Source organism: Suncus etruscus, chromosome 6, assembly GCF_024139225.1.
Source record: "Suncus etruscus isolate mSunEtr1 chromosome 6, mSunEtr1.pri.cur, whole genome shotgun sequence".
Classification (NCBI taxonomy): Eukaryota; Metazoa; Chordata; class Mammalia; order Eulipotyphla; family Soricidae; genus Suncus; species Suncus etruscus.
This window is the reverse complement of record NC_064853.1, coordinates 99,023,408-99,042,333: the sequence shown is the minus strand read 5'-3', so window position 1 is coordinate 99,042,333 and position 18,926 is coordinate 99,023,408. Positions and strand designations below refer to the sequence as shown.

The 18,926-nt window shown below is 40.9% G+C and overlaps 1 protein-coding gene across 1 annotated transcript; it reads right to left on the bottom strand.

Moving 5' to 3' along the window:
• Nucleotides 1-370: 370 nt before the first annotated feature.
• Nucleotides 371-8,546, bottom strand: A4GNT (alpha-1,4-N-acetylglucosaminyltransferase). The gene is made up of 3 exons (XM_049775993.1): nucleotides 8,406-8,546; nucleotides 7,274-7,750; nucleotides 371-1,047 (listed from the first exon to the last, which is right to left on the bottom strand). The coding sequence occupies exons 2-3, from the start codon at nucleotides 7,679-7,681 to the stop codon at nucleotides 433-435; spliced, it is 1,023 nt and encodes a 340-aa protein (XP_049631950.1). The 5' UTR covers nucleotides 7,682-7,750; nucleotides 8,406-8,546; the 3' UTR covers nucleotides 371-432.
• Between the last annotated feature and the right edge of the window lie 10,380 nt (nucleotides 8,547-18,926).

Here is an 18,926-nt window from a genome sequence, read left to right as displayed (position 1 = left end):
ACTATTGATACTGGAAGGAGAAATGCATATAGGAAGTCTAGAATCCCAGGGCCAGAGAAATAGCATAGAAGCAGGGCATTTGCCTTGCATGCAGAAGGACGGTGGTTCAAATCCCAGCATCCCATATGATTCCCCCGAGCCTACCAGGAGCGATTTCTGAGCGTAGAGCCAGGAGTAACCCCTGAGCGCTGCCGGGTGTGACCCGAAAACCAAAAAAAAAAAAAAAAAAAAGAAGAAGAATCCCAATGGCTGTAGTGGCCATAGCCAACTTTTACAGCCTGCATAAAATTTATTTTATATGATAAAAGAGATGGTGAAATTTTATCTGCCAGTGTTCTTGAGTGTTTCCTATTATAGACATGAAAGCTAATCTGAACTGGATTAGTAAACCCCCACATCTTTGGAGAAAGGGGAGAACCCAAAATGTTGGCTCTATTTGTTACTTGGACCCTGATTCCTGGTCACTTGCTCTTCTGGGCCTTGAATAAGATCTCTGTAAGTATGGGGACAATACTTCCGGTAGAGATTTTCCACCAGAGTGTTGCTTCCTCTAACCACAGTTCGACCCTCCTTATTCATGTAGTTCCACAGATGCAGAGCATAGGAGACATTGAAGTCTGGCTCTTTGTCCCAGACTTCATAGTAACGCTTCCACTCTGGATAGGAGATGGGGTAAAATCTTTGAGGGTGTAGGAAAGACAAGTTTGAACACTTCAGATCACTCACTTCCTGGAAATCTCCAAGTTTGCACCATACTCTCAACATCCTTGACATCAAATCAGGACCCTGTTTTCCCCAGACTTCTGAGTCATAGTGTTCCACAAAGTTTTCCATGCATGCCCACAGGAAGGGGTGGTGGGGGACAAATCCGAAAACTCCATTGCTGGAGAATTTAGAAGACTGGGCAGCCAGAAAATTCTCTTCAGGAATAAGTCTGATGGAAATGACATCAGTGTCCATGTAGATACCCCCATACTTCCAGATGATGGCCAGGCGAGCTGCATCTGAGCTGACATGAAGCCAGTTGCTCTGTGTGCTGATATTGACCTGCAAATCAGTTCCCAGCAGCAGAGAAAACAGTAAAAAAAGATCAATGTCAGAGACCACTCCCAGGCTAGAAATCAGCTCCCCAAATACTGTTTATCAATGCCCTACTTTGTATTTTCACTTCCTACCCCCAAAAGTTGCCTTTAAATGAATAGGTGGGGGGGGGGGTATTTCAAAGATTTAGTTGCAGCTAAAACTTTAATTTGAATTCCAGCACAGCATACGGTTACTGAAACCCCACCAAGAATGTCCCCTGAACCCAAAAGTTGATGTGACCCTGAACACAGCCAAATGTGAGCCCAAAAAAACAATAATAATATGTAAACTGTATATAATGATGGATTGTAAAGTGTGTCGGGTGCTTGTCTTGCATACGGCTGACCTGGGTTCAATCCATATGGTTCCTCAAGTCTGTCAGGAATGATCTTTAAGTGCAGAGTCAGGAGTAACTTCAAAACAGCCAAAATAGAAAAATAAAATAAAATACTCACATCTGGCTTAAAAATATTTTCTAGGGGCCGGCGTGGTGGTGCTAGAGGTAAGGTGTTTGCCTTGCCAGCACTAACCTAGGACGGACCGCGGTTCAATCCCCTGGTGTCCCATATGGTCCCCCAAGCCAGGAGCGACTTCTGAGCGCATAGCCAGGAGCAACCCCTGAGCGTCACCGGGTGTGACCGAAAAAACAAAAAACAAAAACAAAACAAAACAAAACAAAAATATATATATTTTTTTTCTAAATAAAAGTTAGGGGCCAGTGATATTATACTAGTAGGACACTTGCCTAACATCACTGGATGTGGCCAAAATAAAATAAAATAAAATAAAATAAAATAAAATAAAAAATGTATAGGACTAAGGGTGGAGATATTTCAAGGAGAGGCCTAGCTTTGAATTTCAATTCATAGTACCCATATCCTGCTCAGTGTCCCCAGCAAGTACCTACTAGATGGCATCAGCAAAACCCCATGCTTCATCTCTACCTATGCAGCTGGGGGAGGTCCCTGTAAAGAAAAGCTTACAGCCAGAATTCAATATTGATGGTAAGATCTTAGCAGCATTTTTGTTTGTTTGTTTGTAGCTTAAGGCTTACATCTGACTTGGAACTCAGGGACCACTCCTGGTGGTTTCAGAGACAAACATAGTACCTATAGTACTATTGCTTAGGTTTCTTTTTTTTTTTTTTTTTTTTTTTTTGTGGGACACATCCAGTGATGTTCAGGGGTTACTTCTGGCTATGAGCTCTGAAATCGCTCCTGGCTTGGGGGACCATATGAGACACTGGGAACTGAACTAAGGTTCATCCTGGATTGACTGCGTGCAAAGCGCTCCTAAGTTCCATATCTTTTTTTTTTTTTTTTTTTTTTTTTTTTGGTTTTTGGGCCACACCCGGTAGCGCTCAGGGGTTACTCCTGGCTATCTGCTCAGAAAAAGCTCCTGGCAGGCACGGAGGACCATATGGGACTAGAGGATTCGAACCACCCACGTTAGGTCCTGGATCCGCTGCTTGCAAGGCAAACATCCCTGTGCTATCTCTCCGGCCCCTAAGTTCCATATCTTAACATCTTTTAACTAATCTATGACATTGTTAAGAGTAATCGGGGCCAGAGAGATAGCATGGAGGTAAGGTGTTACCTTTCATGCAGAAGGTCCCAGCGGCGTCCCATATGGTCCCCCGTGCCTGCCAGGAGCAATTTCTGAGCACGGAGCCAGGAAAAACCCCTGTGCACTGCCGGGTGTGACCCAAAAACCACACACACACACACACACACACACACACACACACACAGAATAATCAATATTAACCATAGGAAAAGCTAATGGAGAAATTTCTCAAGAGCTCCAAATGTTGTTCTCAGCAGGGTGTAAAATAGTCACAAACTTCATGTGAGAACAATTTTAAGTCCTAAAAGATACTAGAAACTGGTAAAAATAAATAATGGACCTATAGAAAATATCAGTGTCTATGCTCTTTGAGGAATTAGTAATAGGATCTTTCTGATCATGCCTATCTGCACACCTTCATTCACTAATTCCTTGAATAATAGTCATTGAGTGCCTACTCAAAGAAACAGTTCAGCAAATAAAAGTCCAACTGGAACAATATGAAGAAGAAAAAATGTGCCTGTGTGTATGTATGCATATGTATGTATAAAGAGAGTGTTGATAAGGATTATTAAGGAAAAACAGCCTGGGAGTAGCATAAAGCACCTCTTCCTGTGGGCCCCAGCAGCAGATCTTGAATGAATTAGGTATGAGAACTCTCTGAAGAAAAGCTGGAAGAATGGGGTTGAGTCTGGGAAAGAGTTTTTGTAGAAGGGCAGTCCTAAGTGTAGGCATTAGGAAGGAAGAAGTGGTGGCTGAGATCAAAGGGACAAGGTTGATCCTGTAGGGTGGCTATGTTACCTAAATTTAACTTCAAATGCTCACACAGCTATAGTATGGAAAGCAGCAGTAGGGTGATGTTGAGAAGAGAGAAGGATAATAGCGAACAGACCAGTGAAGAAGTGGGGTGTGGTGAAACTATGCAGGTGATGATGTTGAAGAAAATAAAGAAAATAGGAGGTGAGAGGCTGGTCAGATTTGAATACATGCCAATATAAAGCCATCGGGAATTGCTGATAGATTGGTTGTGGAGAGCAGTTAACTGAAAATGCTAAACTGTGAGTCAGATAGAATATGGCTTTAAAAGAATAGAAATAAATCAATATAAATGTCAGTGTTGGGCCCGGAGAGATAGCACAGCGGCATTTGCCTTGCAAGCAGCTGATCCAGGACCAAAGGTGGTTGGTTCAAATCCCGGTGTCCCATATGGTCCCCCGTGCCTGCCAGGAGCTATTTCTGAGCAGACAGCCAGGAGTAACCCCTGAGCACAGCCGGGTGTGACCCAAAAACAAAACAAAAAAAAATGTCAGTGTTCCCAAATGGAATACTAAAAATTGGAGGGAAGGAACAAAATACTTTTTCTGAATTTATGCTCACTAAAAGCATGAGAAGCAATCCTCACTTTTGACAAGCTTTAAACTTTCTTTAAATATCTCTGATAAAACTACATGAAAGTAAGACAACAAAGACATTATATCATCTTATAAAATACAATGTCTGAAAACCTCATAAATCACTGTAGTGACTAATATGTGCCAATAACAGTTCCAATACTAAACCAGTATGACTGGTTCACTTTTTTGGCAAGTGAAAAATTAAAAGGACTAATTGGTTCAGTTATTTGTCCAAAGTAAGTCAGACTTTAATCAAATGTAAACTCAAGAAGACTGGCTTCAGAGTTCTATTTTAGTCATTCAAAATGAAGATGAGCTGGAGAGGCAGTATCGCAGGTAAGATGCTTGCCTTATACTCAGTCAACCCAGACTTGATCCTGGTCATCCCATATGGTCCCCAAAGCACCACCAAGAATAATTCCTGAGTGCAGAGCCAAGAGTAACCCCTGAGCTTTGACTGGGCTTGGACCCCCCCAAAATGTAAATAAACAAGTAAAACTGTTTATCTGGAAGTATGATGATAAAAAGTAAATAGTCCCAGAGACATAAATAAATTTTGAGCAATTTTAGTTGCAGGACCTAGAGGTGAAATCTCAATCAGGCATTGCTCCACTCTCATATCAGGTGGTCCTAGTTTAAATGTCCCTACTAGGTCTATTGGCTTAGGGCAGAAAATGTCTTCAGCTGACAGCAACAAGGGCTCACTCAGAAGGCCCCACCCAGTCCTCAAATAAATGAAGCAGCATCAGACAGTATCAATCTATCTACCTATCTACTTATAGTTATATACCTACCTATATCTTTGATAGATATGAAAATGTAGGCTAGAAAATGCCACTCAAAAAGATTAGGTCCTATTTTCTGAAACTTGGCAATGTTGAAATCATAAGGGCCTTACAGATATTATTCAGGTTGGGTAGAGAAAGATCCTTTAGTATTCTTATGCCATATAACATTTATGCCATCATAAATGTTTTTAAGGCTCTTTCTCCCAACCTCCCTTCTCACCCCCTTTACACACAGAGAGAGAGAGAGAGAGAGAGAGAGAGAGAGAGAGAAAGAGAGAGAGAGAGAGAGAGAGAGAGAGAGAGAGAGAGAGAGAGAGAGAGAGAGAGAGAGAGAGAGAGAGAGAAATAAGAGCTGTGACGATGGAAGGGAAGACTGGAGGAAAAATTTTTTACCCAAGAGGGAAATGAGCCCTGCCAGAACTGGGTTATCAGCCCAATAAGACTGATTGGGACTTCTGGTCTTCCTATTTGTTAGAGAATATGTTCATTTTCATAAGTCACCAAAGTTGTGAAGATTTATTACAACTGTCATTGGAATTTAATATAGGTGCCTATATAATATTCTCTGTTATTCTTTTTAACCTACAAAGCCTAAAGGATTTACTGATTTAGAGAAAAAAGCTTGCTGGTATCTGGTCTGGCTTAAGATTATGGGGCCAAAGAGAGAGCATGGAGGTAAGGCGTTTGCCTTGCGTGCAGAAGGATGGTGGTTTGAATCCCAGCATCCCATATGGTCCCCCGAGCCTGCCAGGAGAAATTTCTGAGCATAGAGCCAGGAGTAACCCCTGAGCGAAGCCAGGTGTGCTCCCCATCCCAAAAAAAGAACAAGAAAAAAAATTAGAATTTAGATCAAACTTTATAGGTTAGTCTGATCTAAATCTAATAAAGCTCTCTACCGGATCCTTCATGAATGTTCTAGTTACAGCATTTTAAAGTAAAACGTTGACTTGTTTCCCCACTCAGGCTAAAAAAAAAAAAAACAACTAGCCATATCTGGAAACTGCCTTTAAAAAAGAAGTGGTCTTACAGCTCAAAAGTTACAGAAATTCAATCTCACTAGAAAAGGGAAGTAATAAAGAGCTGGGATCTGAACTTCTGTTATACTGAGGATATGGGAGAGTAGTGTAGCTCTACATCCATAGTACAGTTTCAATAACACTGAAAACATGCAACTAAGCTGAAACTACTGTCAAAGTTGCAGGCAGGGATGGGAATGACATAGTATGGGAGCACTGGTGATGGGAGTTGACGCTTGTGGTGGTGGGATTGGTGGTGAAATATGAGATACTTAAAGTCAACTAGTAAACCACAGTTCTTTGATTAATTTTTTAATGTTTAAAGTAAAAATGTGAAATTATGGAAGTTTTTCCTATGTAATTTCAAATTAAATAAAATTTTTAAAAGAATGAACTCACTTTTTTTAGTTTTTTATTTTAAGAATCACATAATCCGGGGCCGGAGAGATAGCACAGCAGTAGAGCATTTGCCTTAGACTCAGAAGGATGGTGGTTTGAATCTCGGCGTCCCATATGGTCCCCTGAGTCTGCCAGGAGCGATTTCTGAGCTTAGAGCCAGGAGTAACCCCTGAGCACTACCAGGTGTGACCCCCCCCAAAAAAAAAAAAAGAATTACATAATCCAAGGCGCTGGAGTGGTGGTGCAGCGGTAGGGCATTTGCCTTGCAAGCAGCTGACCTAGGAGCGATTGTGGCTCTATTTGCCGGCGTTCCATATGGTCCCTCAAGCCAGGAGCAATTTCTAGTGCATAACCAGCAATTTCTAGTGCATAACCCCTGAGCCTCACCGGATGTGTCCCAAAAACCAAAACCAAAAATAAACAAACAAAAGAATCACATAATCTTGAGAAATAAGGTGGAGGGAGACAAAAGACATAAAAATATAAAGTTCCATGGTGCCAGATAGATAGCATGGAGGTAGGATGTTTGCCTTGCATGCAGAAGGATGGTGGTTTGAATCCCAGTGTCCCATATGGTCCCCCGAGCCTGCCAGGAGCGATGTCTGAGCGTAGGCCAGGAGTAACCCCTGAGCGCTGCCAGGTTGACTCAAAAACCAAATATATATATATATCCAAATAAACTCAAAGTATGTCCTCCTCCCTCTATTTCTGGAATCAAGACTGGAAATCAAAAATAGAGCAAGCAAGAATTAAACATCTGGGTTCTGATCCTATCTCTGACGCTAAGTCCTTATCTCCATCTGACACAATTTCTGACACGGTTCTAAGAGAGATATCATGGAGGTAAAGCATTTTGCCTTGCATGCAGAAGGTTGGTGGTTTGAACCCCGACATCTCATATGGTCCCCGGAGCCTGCCAGGAGCGATTTCTGAACATACAGCCAGCAGTAACCCCTGAGCACTGCTGGGTGTGACCCAAAAAACAAAAAGAAAAAAAAAAAAAGAAGAAGATTCTCTAAACACTTACGTGCATGTACCATGAAAACAACGGCGTGTCTTCAAATAGTGTTTTCATGTCCAAAGGGAAAAGGAAAACATTGCTGATAGCTGAGAGAAGGGCAAAGGCGCGGTGCGTGGAGTTTGGCGACCGCTGCATGGAATCATTGAGCCCCTTCATAAAGAAGAGCACCGGCTGGGTTGGGTAAATCCTGGAAGCTGACTCCACTGCACAAGAGGCCAGTGAGGAAGGCTCTGTCCTCTCTGAGGTCTCCAGGAATACAATGCTGCGCCCAGTGCTCAAAAGGGCTTCAGGTCCCTGCTTCGACGTGGAGGAAGGCAGGCAGAAGAAGCAGCTGGACTTCAGGGAGAACTGGTAGAGGACACCGCAGGCCAGCAGCAGAACGACCAGCAGCGAGAGTTGCAGCTCCTTCAGCATGTTCCTGGCTCTCTCCCAGCCTGCCCTTCTGACTTCCACGCAACTTATTCACTGTCCCATGCACACTGCCTGGCAACAATAGCACTGAGCTTAAAGATCCCCAAGAGTATATGATCCAACCAAATCCCATAATATTAAAAAGAAAGAGGCTATTTCTGAGAAATTAAAATTAGGAATGATTCCAAATCGGAAAAAATATTCATTAAAAGAAAAGCTATAAGTCAAAATGCATTTTCTTAAGATAAGAAGAAACAGGAAAAATCATAGGATCTTTTTAGTTCATCAAAAACCTTTTTTTTTTTTTTTTTTTTTTTGGTTTTTGGGTCACACCCGGCAGTGCTCAGGGGTTACTCCTGGCTGTCTGCTCAGAAATAGCTCCTGGCAGGCAGGCACGGGGGACCATATGGGACACCGGGATTCGAACCAACCACCTTTGGTCCTGGATCGGCTGCTTGCAAGGCAAACACCGCTGTGCTATCTCTCCGGGCCCTTCATCAAAAACCTTTTTAAAAGCATCAGGAAATTTACTTACTGACAAACATCTACAGGAATATACACCACTGTTATAATTTAATAGAAGCCACTGAAACAGTCCCCCAAAAGACTAGGAATATAACAAGTCCATTATCAGTGTTCCTATCGGCAATGTTCTGCTAAGCATGACCAATGCATGGGAAAGGAAGAGGGCAAAATATCACTGGCTGAAGAAAATAAAATTTCTTACCTAGAAAATCCAATATCATTTTCCAAAAATTGAACACAACTAAAAAAATTAGTCAAGGCAGCAAACTAAAAGTTAGGATGAAATAACTTGCAGAAAACACACCGCAAAGCACAGAACTCAGATTAAGCAGGTTCTCCATGATCCAGGCTAGGTCTGAACCATTTGTTGAGGCACCTCCCTCTCCAGAAACCAGATTGGGACATTAACTCCAGCCAACTGCCCCAGAACAGACATCACAAAGTTTCAGTCTTTTTCTTTCATTCCTCATAACTTTATTAGAAAATACAAAACCAATGAATCAGAACTTACCTTTCTATCAAAAACTTGCAGTTTGGCAGCTCTTTGAATTCCTAGCAAAGACTGCCAAACTCTGTGGACAAGTTTTTCCTGCTATATTTCTGGTAAATCACCTCCAATTGGACAACCTGGAGAAAAGTAAACGATTGGCAGGATGTTAACACAAAATACAAGTTCTCAGAAGCTCCTCCCCTTACTAAGTTTCCCCAAACAGAGATTTAGGGACAAGAAGGGAATCGCTGATTTTTTCTTTTTACACACACTCCCCATTAACTACCTATTTATAAATTTTCAGAATTATTGTCTGTAGAAAATTGTACCATAGATGAACTCAAGAGGCAGTAGATTATGTATGTCAGCAGTTCAGCTTCAACTAAAATCATGAGCAGATATAGAAAGACTAGACAACCCTGTAAATTAGTCCAACTTAAGAAAGAGAAAAAGAAAGGGAAGGAAGGAGGAAGGAAGGAAGGAAGGAAGGAAGGAAGGAAGGAAGGAAGGAAGGAAGGAAGGAAGGAAGGAAGGAAGGAAGGAAGGAAGGAAGGAAGGAAGGAGGGAGGGAGGGAGGGAGGGAAGGAGGGAGGGAGGGAGGGAAGAAAGGAATGAAGGAGGAAGGGAAGGAAGGAAGAAGGGAAGGAATGAAAAAGGGAAAGAAGGAAGGAAGGAAGTTCATTACCACAAATAAGCGAAGGCAAACTCCATTAGTCTGAAGACTTGGTGATCTGTAGCAGCACTTGTCTCCCCATGTCTATGACAGCACTATTGGGAAGCCCAAAGTTTCTCTTATGGAGCATGAAGTTCCTCATAACCTTAGGAAGTTCATTTCATTTCATGCCCCACTCACTCAGTTGACAGTACCTTCTTCTCCCAACAGTGTCACCCTCTTGTAATCTGCCCTTCTCCACTGACATGCACATTTCTTAGGAGCCTTTCTCTTGTCAGGAGCCCCTTTCCTTCCCACAGAGCCTGCTCCTGGCTAAGAACAGGCAGCCACAGTTCCTTTGGGTTGTTTGCTGTGAACAAGAAGGTTCTCCCTTTAGTAGACCCGAGCTTGACATAGCACTTCCCTCATCAAAATATGTCCCCCCCACCCCCCAACACACACAATAGTGGTTTTGTTTTCCACTTCAGTGGCTCTCAGAAATAATTCTGGAGTGCACACACACTATTTCTTTCTGAATGAAAATTCTTCTCTGGATCTCCTCAGTTCTAGCCTTGAAATAGACTTGGTGTACTTTTCTTTCTTTCTATTATTAATTAAATCACCATGAGACAGAGCTATAAAGTTGATTTTTTTGTCATACAATGTTTGAACACCCATCTCTTCACCAGTGTTCATTTTCTACTACCAATTTCCCCAGTAATTCTCCCATTATACCCCCATTATACTCCCAGCCTGCCTCTATAGCAGAAGCTATTCTCTCTCTCTCCTTGTCTCTGTCTCTGTGTTTCTCTCTATCCTTTTTTCATTTTAGGTACCATGGTTTTTAATATTGTTACTGAAGGAATATCATACAGATCACTTTACTTCCTCTCAATTCCCAGTTCTTGTCCAGTGTGATTATTTCCAACTATCATCATAGTGGTCCCTTCTCTGTCTTAATTGCATATTCCACCCATTATTTCTATTATCTTTGGGGTTTATTTTGAAGGTTTAGTAAGCTCCTTTTTTTAGAGATAAGAGATTAAAAATACAATAAAAAAGGTGGGGGCAGTTGTTGTTGTCTGCATAGGCAAAGCAAAATATGGGAGAAATAGAAAGGAAAAACCTTTGGCCTAAAAACAGGGATACCCTATCCTTGAAGTACCCTAGCAGAACACCAATTCCAGGTTCAGGCATACTAGGTTATTCAACCCCAAAGTCTTTCTCTTTGATCCCAATAAAAGCTCTTCACAATCATGGTTGTTGCTGTCAGGTTTCTGTAGTTAGAGATTCTGGTTTCTGAACAGATCCTATGTTGAAGTCAGTGTGATGTAGAGTCTTCTGGTTTCATCTCACCATTAGGTGGCAATGCAGAGAACCCTGCCCTGAAAGCAGGTTGTTGCTATTACCAAGTCCTCAGGTGTCATAAGAACCCTCTCTGGAGTAAGTCAATGCCAGGGCAGCAATAGGACCTTCCCTGGTAGAAGTTCATTTCCTGGTGATGGTGTAGAATACCATGGTTGGATACCGAAGGTATCCAAGGTTTAGGGGTGAATGGTCAATGTCAGATCTTCTGAAGCCTAAGCCAAGTCATTATGACAAGTGTTCAGGGTGTAAGGCCCCACTGCAGTAAAAATTTATGTGTTCCCATCTCTATTAGATAAGAACTTGTTTGCACACGTAAGATTTTCCCATTTTAATGTGCTTATGCAAAAAGGAAGTAATACCAGAAGGTATTACTGGTGCATATTGGGGCAGAAGTAACAAGTCCAACAATCCCTGGTTCTAACATGAACTCTACACACTAGAGAAACTTATCTACTAGAATTCCCTACTAAACAGAACCCAAAAAATGGGAGAAATTGCTGCTACATAGATATTCAATAAGAGTTATACCTATTAAGGAAATATATCTAAAGAAATATTCAAAGAAGATATGCATGTCCCCTTTAAGTCTTTTGAAATAGTCTGTGGGGGTGGTTAAAATCTGGAGCACAGCTTCAACCTGTGATTTGGTCTTGTGGAGTCTAAAAAATGACTCCCAGCAGTCATATATTAGGAAATGTCCTTGAGCCAGGGGACTTCTCAGAAACTGACTCTAGTAGTAAACAAAAGTCCACAGTGAAGGGAGGTGGGGAAAAGGGGGCTGCTGAGAGCAAATCAGTAGCAGCAAAGTATAGCTTTCTTTTCAGGCTGAGAATCTATCTTTTCACTTTGGGAGCTGGTTGGCAGATGGCTGGGGTGGGGGGAATATTCTGTTTCATGAGGAGTTAAGAACTGAGGGTAAAAAGAGTTAAATGAGGGGAAATAACAGATGGGGGTGAGAGTGAAGGGCTAGAAAAGAATCTGTAAGGTGGTAAGAAAAGGGGGGGGAGAAGGGGTTATATATGACAAGGAGAAAGATAATATACAACATAGGCATTATATGTCTACGTGTGTGCATGAGTATGTGTTGGCCATCTCAATGTGTAATATATAATATATTATATATATATTACAGATGGACATTACACATTGAGATGGTCAACACATACTCATGCACACACATAGACCGACACTGAGGATCAATCCATCAATTATAGTTAAAAAGCTGACCCAGATGAAATAGGACAGAACACTTAAAAAAAATAATAAAGCCAGCAAGTCAGATGGAAAGGCTTTCCATTTTCTAGGCCAATCATGATTAGTGAGGGTAAACTTTACTGAAGAAAGGCTTCATAGATTGAATTGTGTATAAACCATTCTTAAAAATGATCATAATTTCCAAGTCTAGAAAACTAAGTGATATGGTAATGAGCACTATGAGTCTATACCATGAAATATTGTCTAGCAGGTCTTGAGCATCCAGTTTCCCTTTCTAAAAGCAATCTAAAATTATGAGCATTACGGTATAATGATAAACCACCTACAATTGAAAACATGTTACAATAACATATTCAATGAATGAGCTCTGTAACAGGAGTACATAGCATGCATTTGCATATTCCATTGCTATCTTTGTACATAAACATTAGATTATAATGGCATAATCAAGTAGAAAATTAATAGATTAGAATTTTTATTGTGACCTTATCATAATGGTCCCTGTCTTAGTCTAATATAATATAGTCTAATACAGAGGTGGAACTGGGGTGACCAACCTATATCTCCAAGTGCCACTGTGAACAAAAATATCAAGGAGTTATTATAAACATAGTAAAATTAAGACATTAAAACTATTTATATCAAGCACTGTAGTGGGAGTACATGGCTTCCAAATGCATCCTGTACTCGTCTCTGGATAAAAATATTAGAACATTATTATAGATATTTATAAAGATCAGTTGATTGGATACCTGCTCAAATTAAACAGCCGTATCCATTCTTGATGGGAGAGTTCAATCATTTGCATTTAAAGAAACTATTGACAGAAAGAGCTGTTGTGGCATTATATTTTGTAGGGTTGTTGTTACAATTGTGGATTTGGTTTGTGTAATTTGCTCTTTGAATAGCTCATTTAGGGTCAGTTTTGTTGGTGCAAATATTGTGAGTTCTTTTTTGTCTAAGAATGTTCTTAACCCTCTCTTCCATGTAAGTGAGAGTTTTGCTGTATAGAGGACTCTAGGTTGAAAATTTCAATCATTCAGTAGTTTGAATATGTCACTCCACTCTTTTCTTGCCTGGATTGTTTCAAATGAAAGATCTGGTTTGATTCTTTTTGGGGGGGTTGTTTTTTGTTTTGGTTTGGTTTTTTTGGGGGGACACACCATGGTGCTCAGGAGTTACTCCTGGCTCTGTGCTCAGAAATCACCCCTGGCAGGCTCGGGGGACTATATGGGATGCCGGGATTTAAACCCGTCATCGTCCTCTTTTAGTTGCATACAAGGCAAACGCCTTATCACTGTGCTATCACTCCAGCCCCTTGGTTTGATTTTTACATGGTTTCTTTTATACTTGAGGTTGTTTTCTCCCTTACTGCTTTAAAGAGTTTCTCTCTGTCTCTGACTGTCTGTCTGTCTGTCTGTCTCTCTCTCTTTTGCCATTTGGATTACCAAATGTCTTGATGTTGTTCTGTTATGGCTTAGTTTGTTTGGCACTCTTTTTGCCTTTTGGATTTGTAGAGAAACCTCTTTCCTGAAAGTAGAGAAGTTTTCTGCTATTATCTCCCTCACTACTTGTTCTTCCCCTTTCCCATTGTCTTCACCTTATGGAATTCCTATAATTCAAAGATTATTTCTCCTGTCTTTGTTCATTAAGTACCTTACATTTTCTTCTAGGGTTTTATCTCTCCTCTTTTCTGATTTCTTTATCCAAGCTGGCTTGTAATTGGTCTTCAAGTTTGTCTATGCAATTCTCCACTTGTGTAATTCTACTATTATGGCTTGCTAACATGCTTTTTAGTTCCTTCTGTTCCATTTGTATGGATTTTCTCATCTTCTGAAAGAGTTCTTCTTTGAGTTGGTTCATACATAGATTTCTTAATTTCACAGGCATGTGACTCATTGATTTCCATTGCTAAACCATTATGCATTGATTTTAGGTTTTCAATTATTAGATTCAGGCATTTTGGTTGACTTAAAGCTTTGCTAGGATTTCTCTCCATATCCCCCACAGTATCTTCTTTAGCTTCACTATTGGACTTTGCTTTTAGTGGTTTGGAGTGCTGTATTTCTTAAGTTATTGAAAGAAGTGCTAGATCCAATAGCCAGAAAGTCTATGATATAAATTGAAATGACTTCGCACTAATATGTGATTTGGGAAAATGAAGACTAATGGGAAGGAAAGGAAAGATGCTTGGAAAAATCCCAAGACAGCCCTGCTTGTGTTTGGTGGAAAAGATTGAGTGAAGTTACCTATTTCCTCACTGACATCAACCTGGCTGGCACAAAAGGGCAGATGAAAAATGATGGCACTGGAACCAGGAGACTGAGGGAAGCTAGCTGGCCTGAAAGGGCAGATGAACAATATTGGTACTGGAACCAGGAGACTGAGGGAAGGCTGGAGAGGAGAGAAGGCCCAGTTTGTTTGAGCTTGGTAGAAGGGGTAATTTCTATTATCTTTGGGTATTATTCTTATACTATGGTGTCTTTTTTTATATTCCTTAGATGGGTGTGATTATCCTGTCTTTCCTCTCTCTTTGACTCATTTCACTTAGTATGATACTCTCCATGTCTATTCATGTATAAGCAAAATCCATGACTTCATTTTTCCTAATAGCTGCATAATATTCCATTGTGTAGATGTACTATAGTTTATCCCCTTATTTGTTCTCAAGCATTTGAGTTGTTTCTAAAATCTGGCTTTTGTACATAGCACTGCAATTAACATAGGAGTGCAAATGCATTTTCTGCATTGTGTTTTTGGGAATTTATGAGTGCATGTTTTACAAGTTTCCAGCATTGGAGGGAGACATGTGTTGTTTCTTCCAAAACGAAGGAGAAAGCAGAGTTCCAGCTTCCCCACTCCAGGGTGACCCTAATAGTGTCTTCTAATTGCTGTACCATGAACTGTGATGGCTGGTGCCATATAATCCTGCACTTCCCAGACCCCTAGGTAGAGAATTCAAAGTGATGTAGCCAATCATCTCCTTTGGAGAAAACAGAAAAGAATGACCCCCACCCCTCTGGAAATCTTCATTCTTTAAGTAGATGACAGGAAATGTCCCCAGTTGCATCTGAGGCTACAACTGCCCCCTCGATTGCTTCAGAACCTCCAGAGGTGGTACTGTCCACATTGGGAAAGAACGACCCCAGAAATCCAAAGAAAGGTTTTGAGGAATCCCTGGGCCCTGCAGGGGGCCATAGGTGGCAATCAGTGTCATTACCTAAACACCACTAAACCCCAGCATCTCCTGCATTGTCCCTTCCCCAACAAGGTCCTAATCTTTGATCCTACATATATTAATTTGGCTCCATCAAAAATCCTCTGAATGCCTTTACCATGCACCCTCAGCCTTCTTCAATAGCCAACTTAGGAAGTCCAATGTAGACATTAAAGTACCTTGAGCTATGGGAAAGACAGGATGACCATTCTGATTCAGGACCCTTTCTGGGGAGCTTCTGCCCAATATGAAAGTTGCTACTTCTTACCTAAGCCATCCATGGCCAACCCACTGGACTATTGATACTGGGTGATAGTTGCTGTCTGATGAAACCTGAAGAAATACAGATTAGTGCAGCCTCGGATGTATAAACAGGATGAAAGAGCTTATGAATCCAGTGGTCTTTCAGGATGTGTTCTTTGATTGGAACTAGTATGCAAAAAAAAACAAAACAAAAAAACAAAACCTAATCCAGAAAGGAAAACCAGGAGACCAGGACAGAGATTTCTCCAACTCTACCATCCTGGGGGGGCCTCTGATAATGTTTCCTGAAAATAGTTTAATATTTGCCTAAATTACTTCTGCTATAAAAAACCCACTGTATTAAAAAAAAGTTAGAGATTTACAATAAATATTTGTTGAATTAAAGTACACATGAAAGCACTGCTCTTAATTCTGTAGCTTCTTTGAACTTCAATTTTATTACAAGCAGGAAATATTTGAACCAACAATACTTGTTCATTTTGGTTGCCTGTTGATTTTGGCACCCACTGTTACAATCCATTGATTTTGGCTTCTTTAAAACCTTAGTTCCGGCTTTTCACTTATTTGTTAAGTGAGCAGAACAGATAAATTTGTTAAAGCATGTAATTCTTTAACAGGGAAAAACCAATACACAGAGTGATACCATATTGACATCATCCATTCCTTGCACATTGTTCTGAAGTTGGAACAAAGACTGGAGTGTTGGGTTTACATGAACAGAGCAACGATAACTAGACAGAAGTCTGTTCACTGCACAGCTAAACTAAACCCACAGTTTAGTGCTTGGGAAATCCTGGAGGAAAGAACTAAAGGGCACTGATGTGTCACACTAACATTCAACCCTGAAAAATAAGTTCTTCAGGGGCCGGAGAGATAGCATGGAGGTAAGGCGTTTGCCTTTCATGCAGGAGGTCATCGGTTCGAATCCCGGCGTCCCATATGGTCCCCCGTGCCTGCCAGGAACAATTTCTGAGCCTGGAGCCAGGAATAATCTCTGAGCACTGCCGGGTGTGACCCAAAAACCACAAAAAAAAAAAAAAAAAAAAAAAGTTCTTCAGTTTCACTAGAACTCCGGTGGACAAAGGGGAGATATGGGACACATACTGGGAAAAGGGGTGGAGGGAAGAGGGCAACCCTGGTGGTGGGAATGGCCGATTCATTGTCACAATGTACCTTAACTACTGTGAAAAATTTGTTACTCACTCTTTGGTCACAACAAAAATTATTTAAAAAAAAAATTCTTACTAAAAACAAGTGAGTTTGTCCCAAAGTAAACACTCCCCTGTACTATGGCATGTTGTTAACTCTTGTTTCTAATAAAATTATCCTAGCCTTATGTTTCTGGCAATAACGGTTTTTGTTCCAGTTAAACATGCTCCTGCTTACCAAACTTTTCAGAGCTATCAAGAATGTATTTTTGGATTTGTCCTGGAAATTACTGAGTTTACAAATGTAGGTTCTCCCTTGTAAATTCCTGGTGAGTAAAAGAAAGGAATTGAGAATAAGGGCAGGGAAAAAAAGGCAGTTAGAGTTCTCAGTGGGAAAAAAAAAAAAAAAAAAAAGCCCCAGCTCTTGCTCCCAGGCTGAAAAGAGCAACTGAAAGATTGGCAAACACTAGGTCACACTAGTGTGGAAACCACTGAAGTTCTGTCAATCAGTGTTTTGTAAGGCTGGAGCAATAGCATAGTGAATAGGGCCTTTGCATTGCACACAGCCAACTAGGGTTCAATCCCTGGCATCCCATATGGTTCCCCTAAGCCTACCAGAAGTGCAACCAGAAGTAACTCCTGAGCATTGCTGAGGGTATTGTCTGAAAATTTAAAGAAAATGTTTTTGTGTTTTCTTTCTCTAAGGAATTGGGAAACATGCCGAGATAAACATAAATACTAAGTGGCTGGGTAGATAAGAACTTTTCAATATGGCCGAAACCCATTATGTTCCAAACATTTCTATCCTCTCCACCAACATGATCCCAACAAGTCATATTAAAGCCCTAATCTGTATTTGGATGTTTCTGAAGCTAGGGCGTTTTCGAAGTAATGGGTTTTGATGAGACCATGAACAGGAAGACAGAGGGTATTGTTCTTTCCAAGAATGCACACAAAGGACCCAGCAGATGTCTACAAATCAGAAAGAGGGTCCTCTTGGGTGGATGCTGCACCCTTAGCAATGTTATCAGAGTGGGTCCAACCCCATATTGGCCATGAGAAGAATCCATATCTACCAAGAATGGAGCACCCTCAGTCACTGGCAGGACAGGGGCAGGCATGAGTTTGTGTGAAACTGCCCCTCAGATCATCTACTTTCCCATATATTTTGGGTTTGGGGTGTACATGCTCCCAGGGTGGCCCAGGGACTTTCTTACAGATGGGTTCAGGTTCTTGATCTCAGGGGTGATACTCCATGGCATCAGACCCTTTCCTGGCCCAGGCTTACTGCTCATGTCTTTTCATGGTGGGCACAGGGAAAGAGTCCCAGGCAAGCCCAGAGCATATCTCCTAGGCTCCCTATTTCTCTGCTGTCACAGCAGTTGATCCAGGTCCATTTCCTCTACCTCTTCTAGTTTAACAAGGAGCTTTGCCTATTTTGTCTTTTTTTTCCATCTCTCCTAGGGTGAATTTAAGTATACCCCCCAGGAAATCATAGGATGGGAGATCTCAGAATCCTCTGAATTCCAGGACTCCTCATTCACAGTGCAAGACATTTCACTTCTTAATAACTGTATATTTAATTTTTTTTTCTTTTCTTTTTTTGGTTTTGGGTCACACTCAGCAGTGCTCAGGGGTCACTCCTGGCTCCATGCTCAAAAATCATTCCTGGTGGGCTCGGAGGACCATATGAGATGCCGGGATTCGAGCCACCGTCCTTCTGCATGAAAGGCAAACACCTTACCTCCATGCTATCTCTCTGGCCCCCTGTGTATTTAATTCTTTAAACACCAAATACACATCAGTGTCAACTCTCTCCACCGGTACTCCCGAATTCTGATCATTCCTCATCCCTATCCCTTGCTGGCCCTTTAACAGGAACTGTTCAAAGATCATTTCCGGTGCAGAACTTCTTCATTGATCCTGGGCACTGCATATGTTCCCCACAGCATAGCCAGGGATTTCTCAGCTCAGGGGTTTCTGAACATGACTAGAAGTGATTTAATTCCTCCCACTCCTCCCATCAAACCTTAATACTAGCAATCCACCATGCAGAATGAAAATATATTTATGTACCTCCATCCCTGCTAGTAATATATTAAGTGGTTATACACAAAATGACCTATGAATAGTTCTATAGAAACATTAACATTAGCACTGAAACTATAATATGCAAAGTCAAAGTTACATTAAGCATGATATTTAGCATAAGATTTAATACTTACCAAAGTTTGATATTTAAGTTAATTTATTTCTTAAAATTCTATCTACTATTATACATAGATTTCATTTGACAAATTTAAGAGATAGATTTCATTTGAAAAATTAAGAGCCAGGGAAGATACTTATAACAGTACATAATTATATAG

What these genes read in the sequence shown, in the direction of transcription:
- A4GNT (XM_049775993.1), bottom strand. Translation starts at nt 7,681, where the DNA reads ATGCTGAAGGAGCTGCAACTCTCGCTGCTGGTCGTTCTGCTGCTGGCC. An exon ending in TGTTTTCATGGTACATGCAC is followed by an intron (nt 1,048 to 7,273) that starts GTAAGTGTTTAG and finishes ACTGATTTGCAG; the next exon opens with GTCAATATCAGCACACAGAG.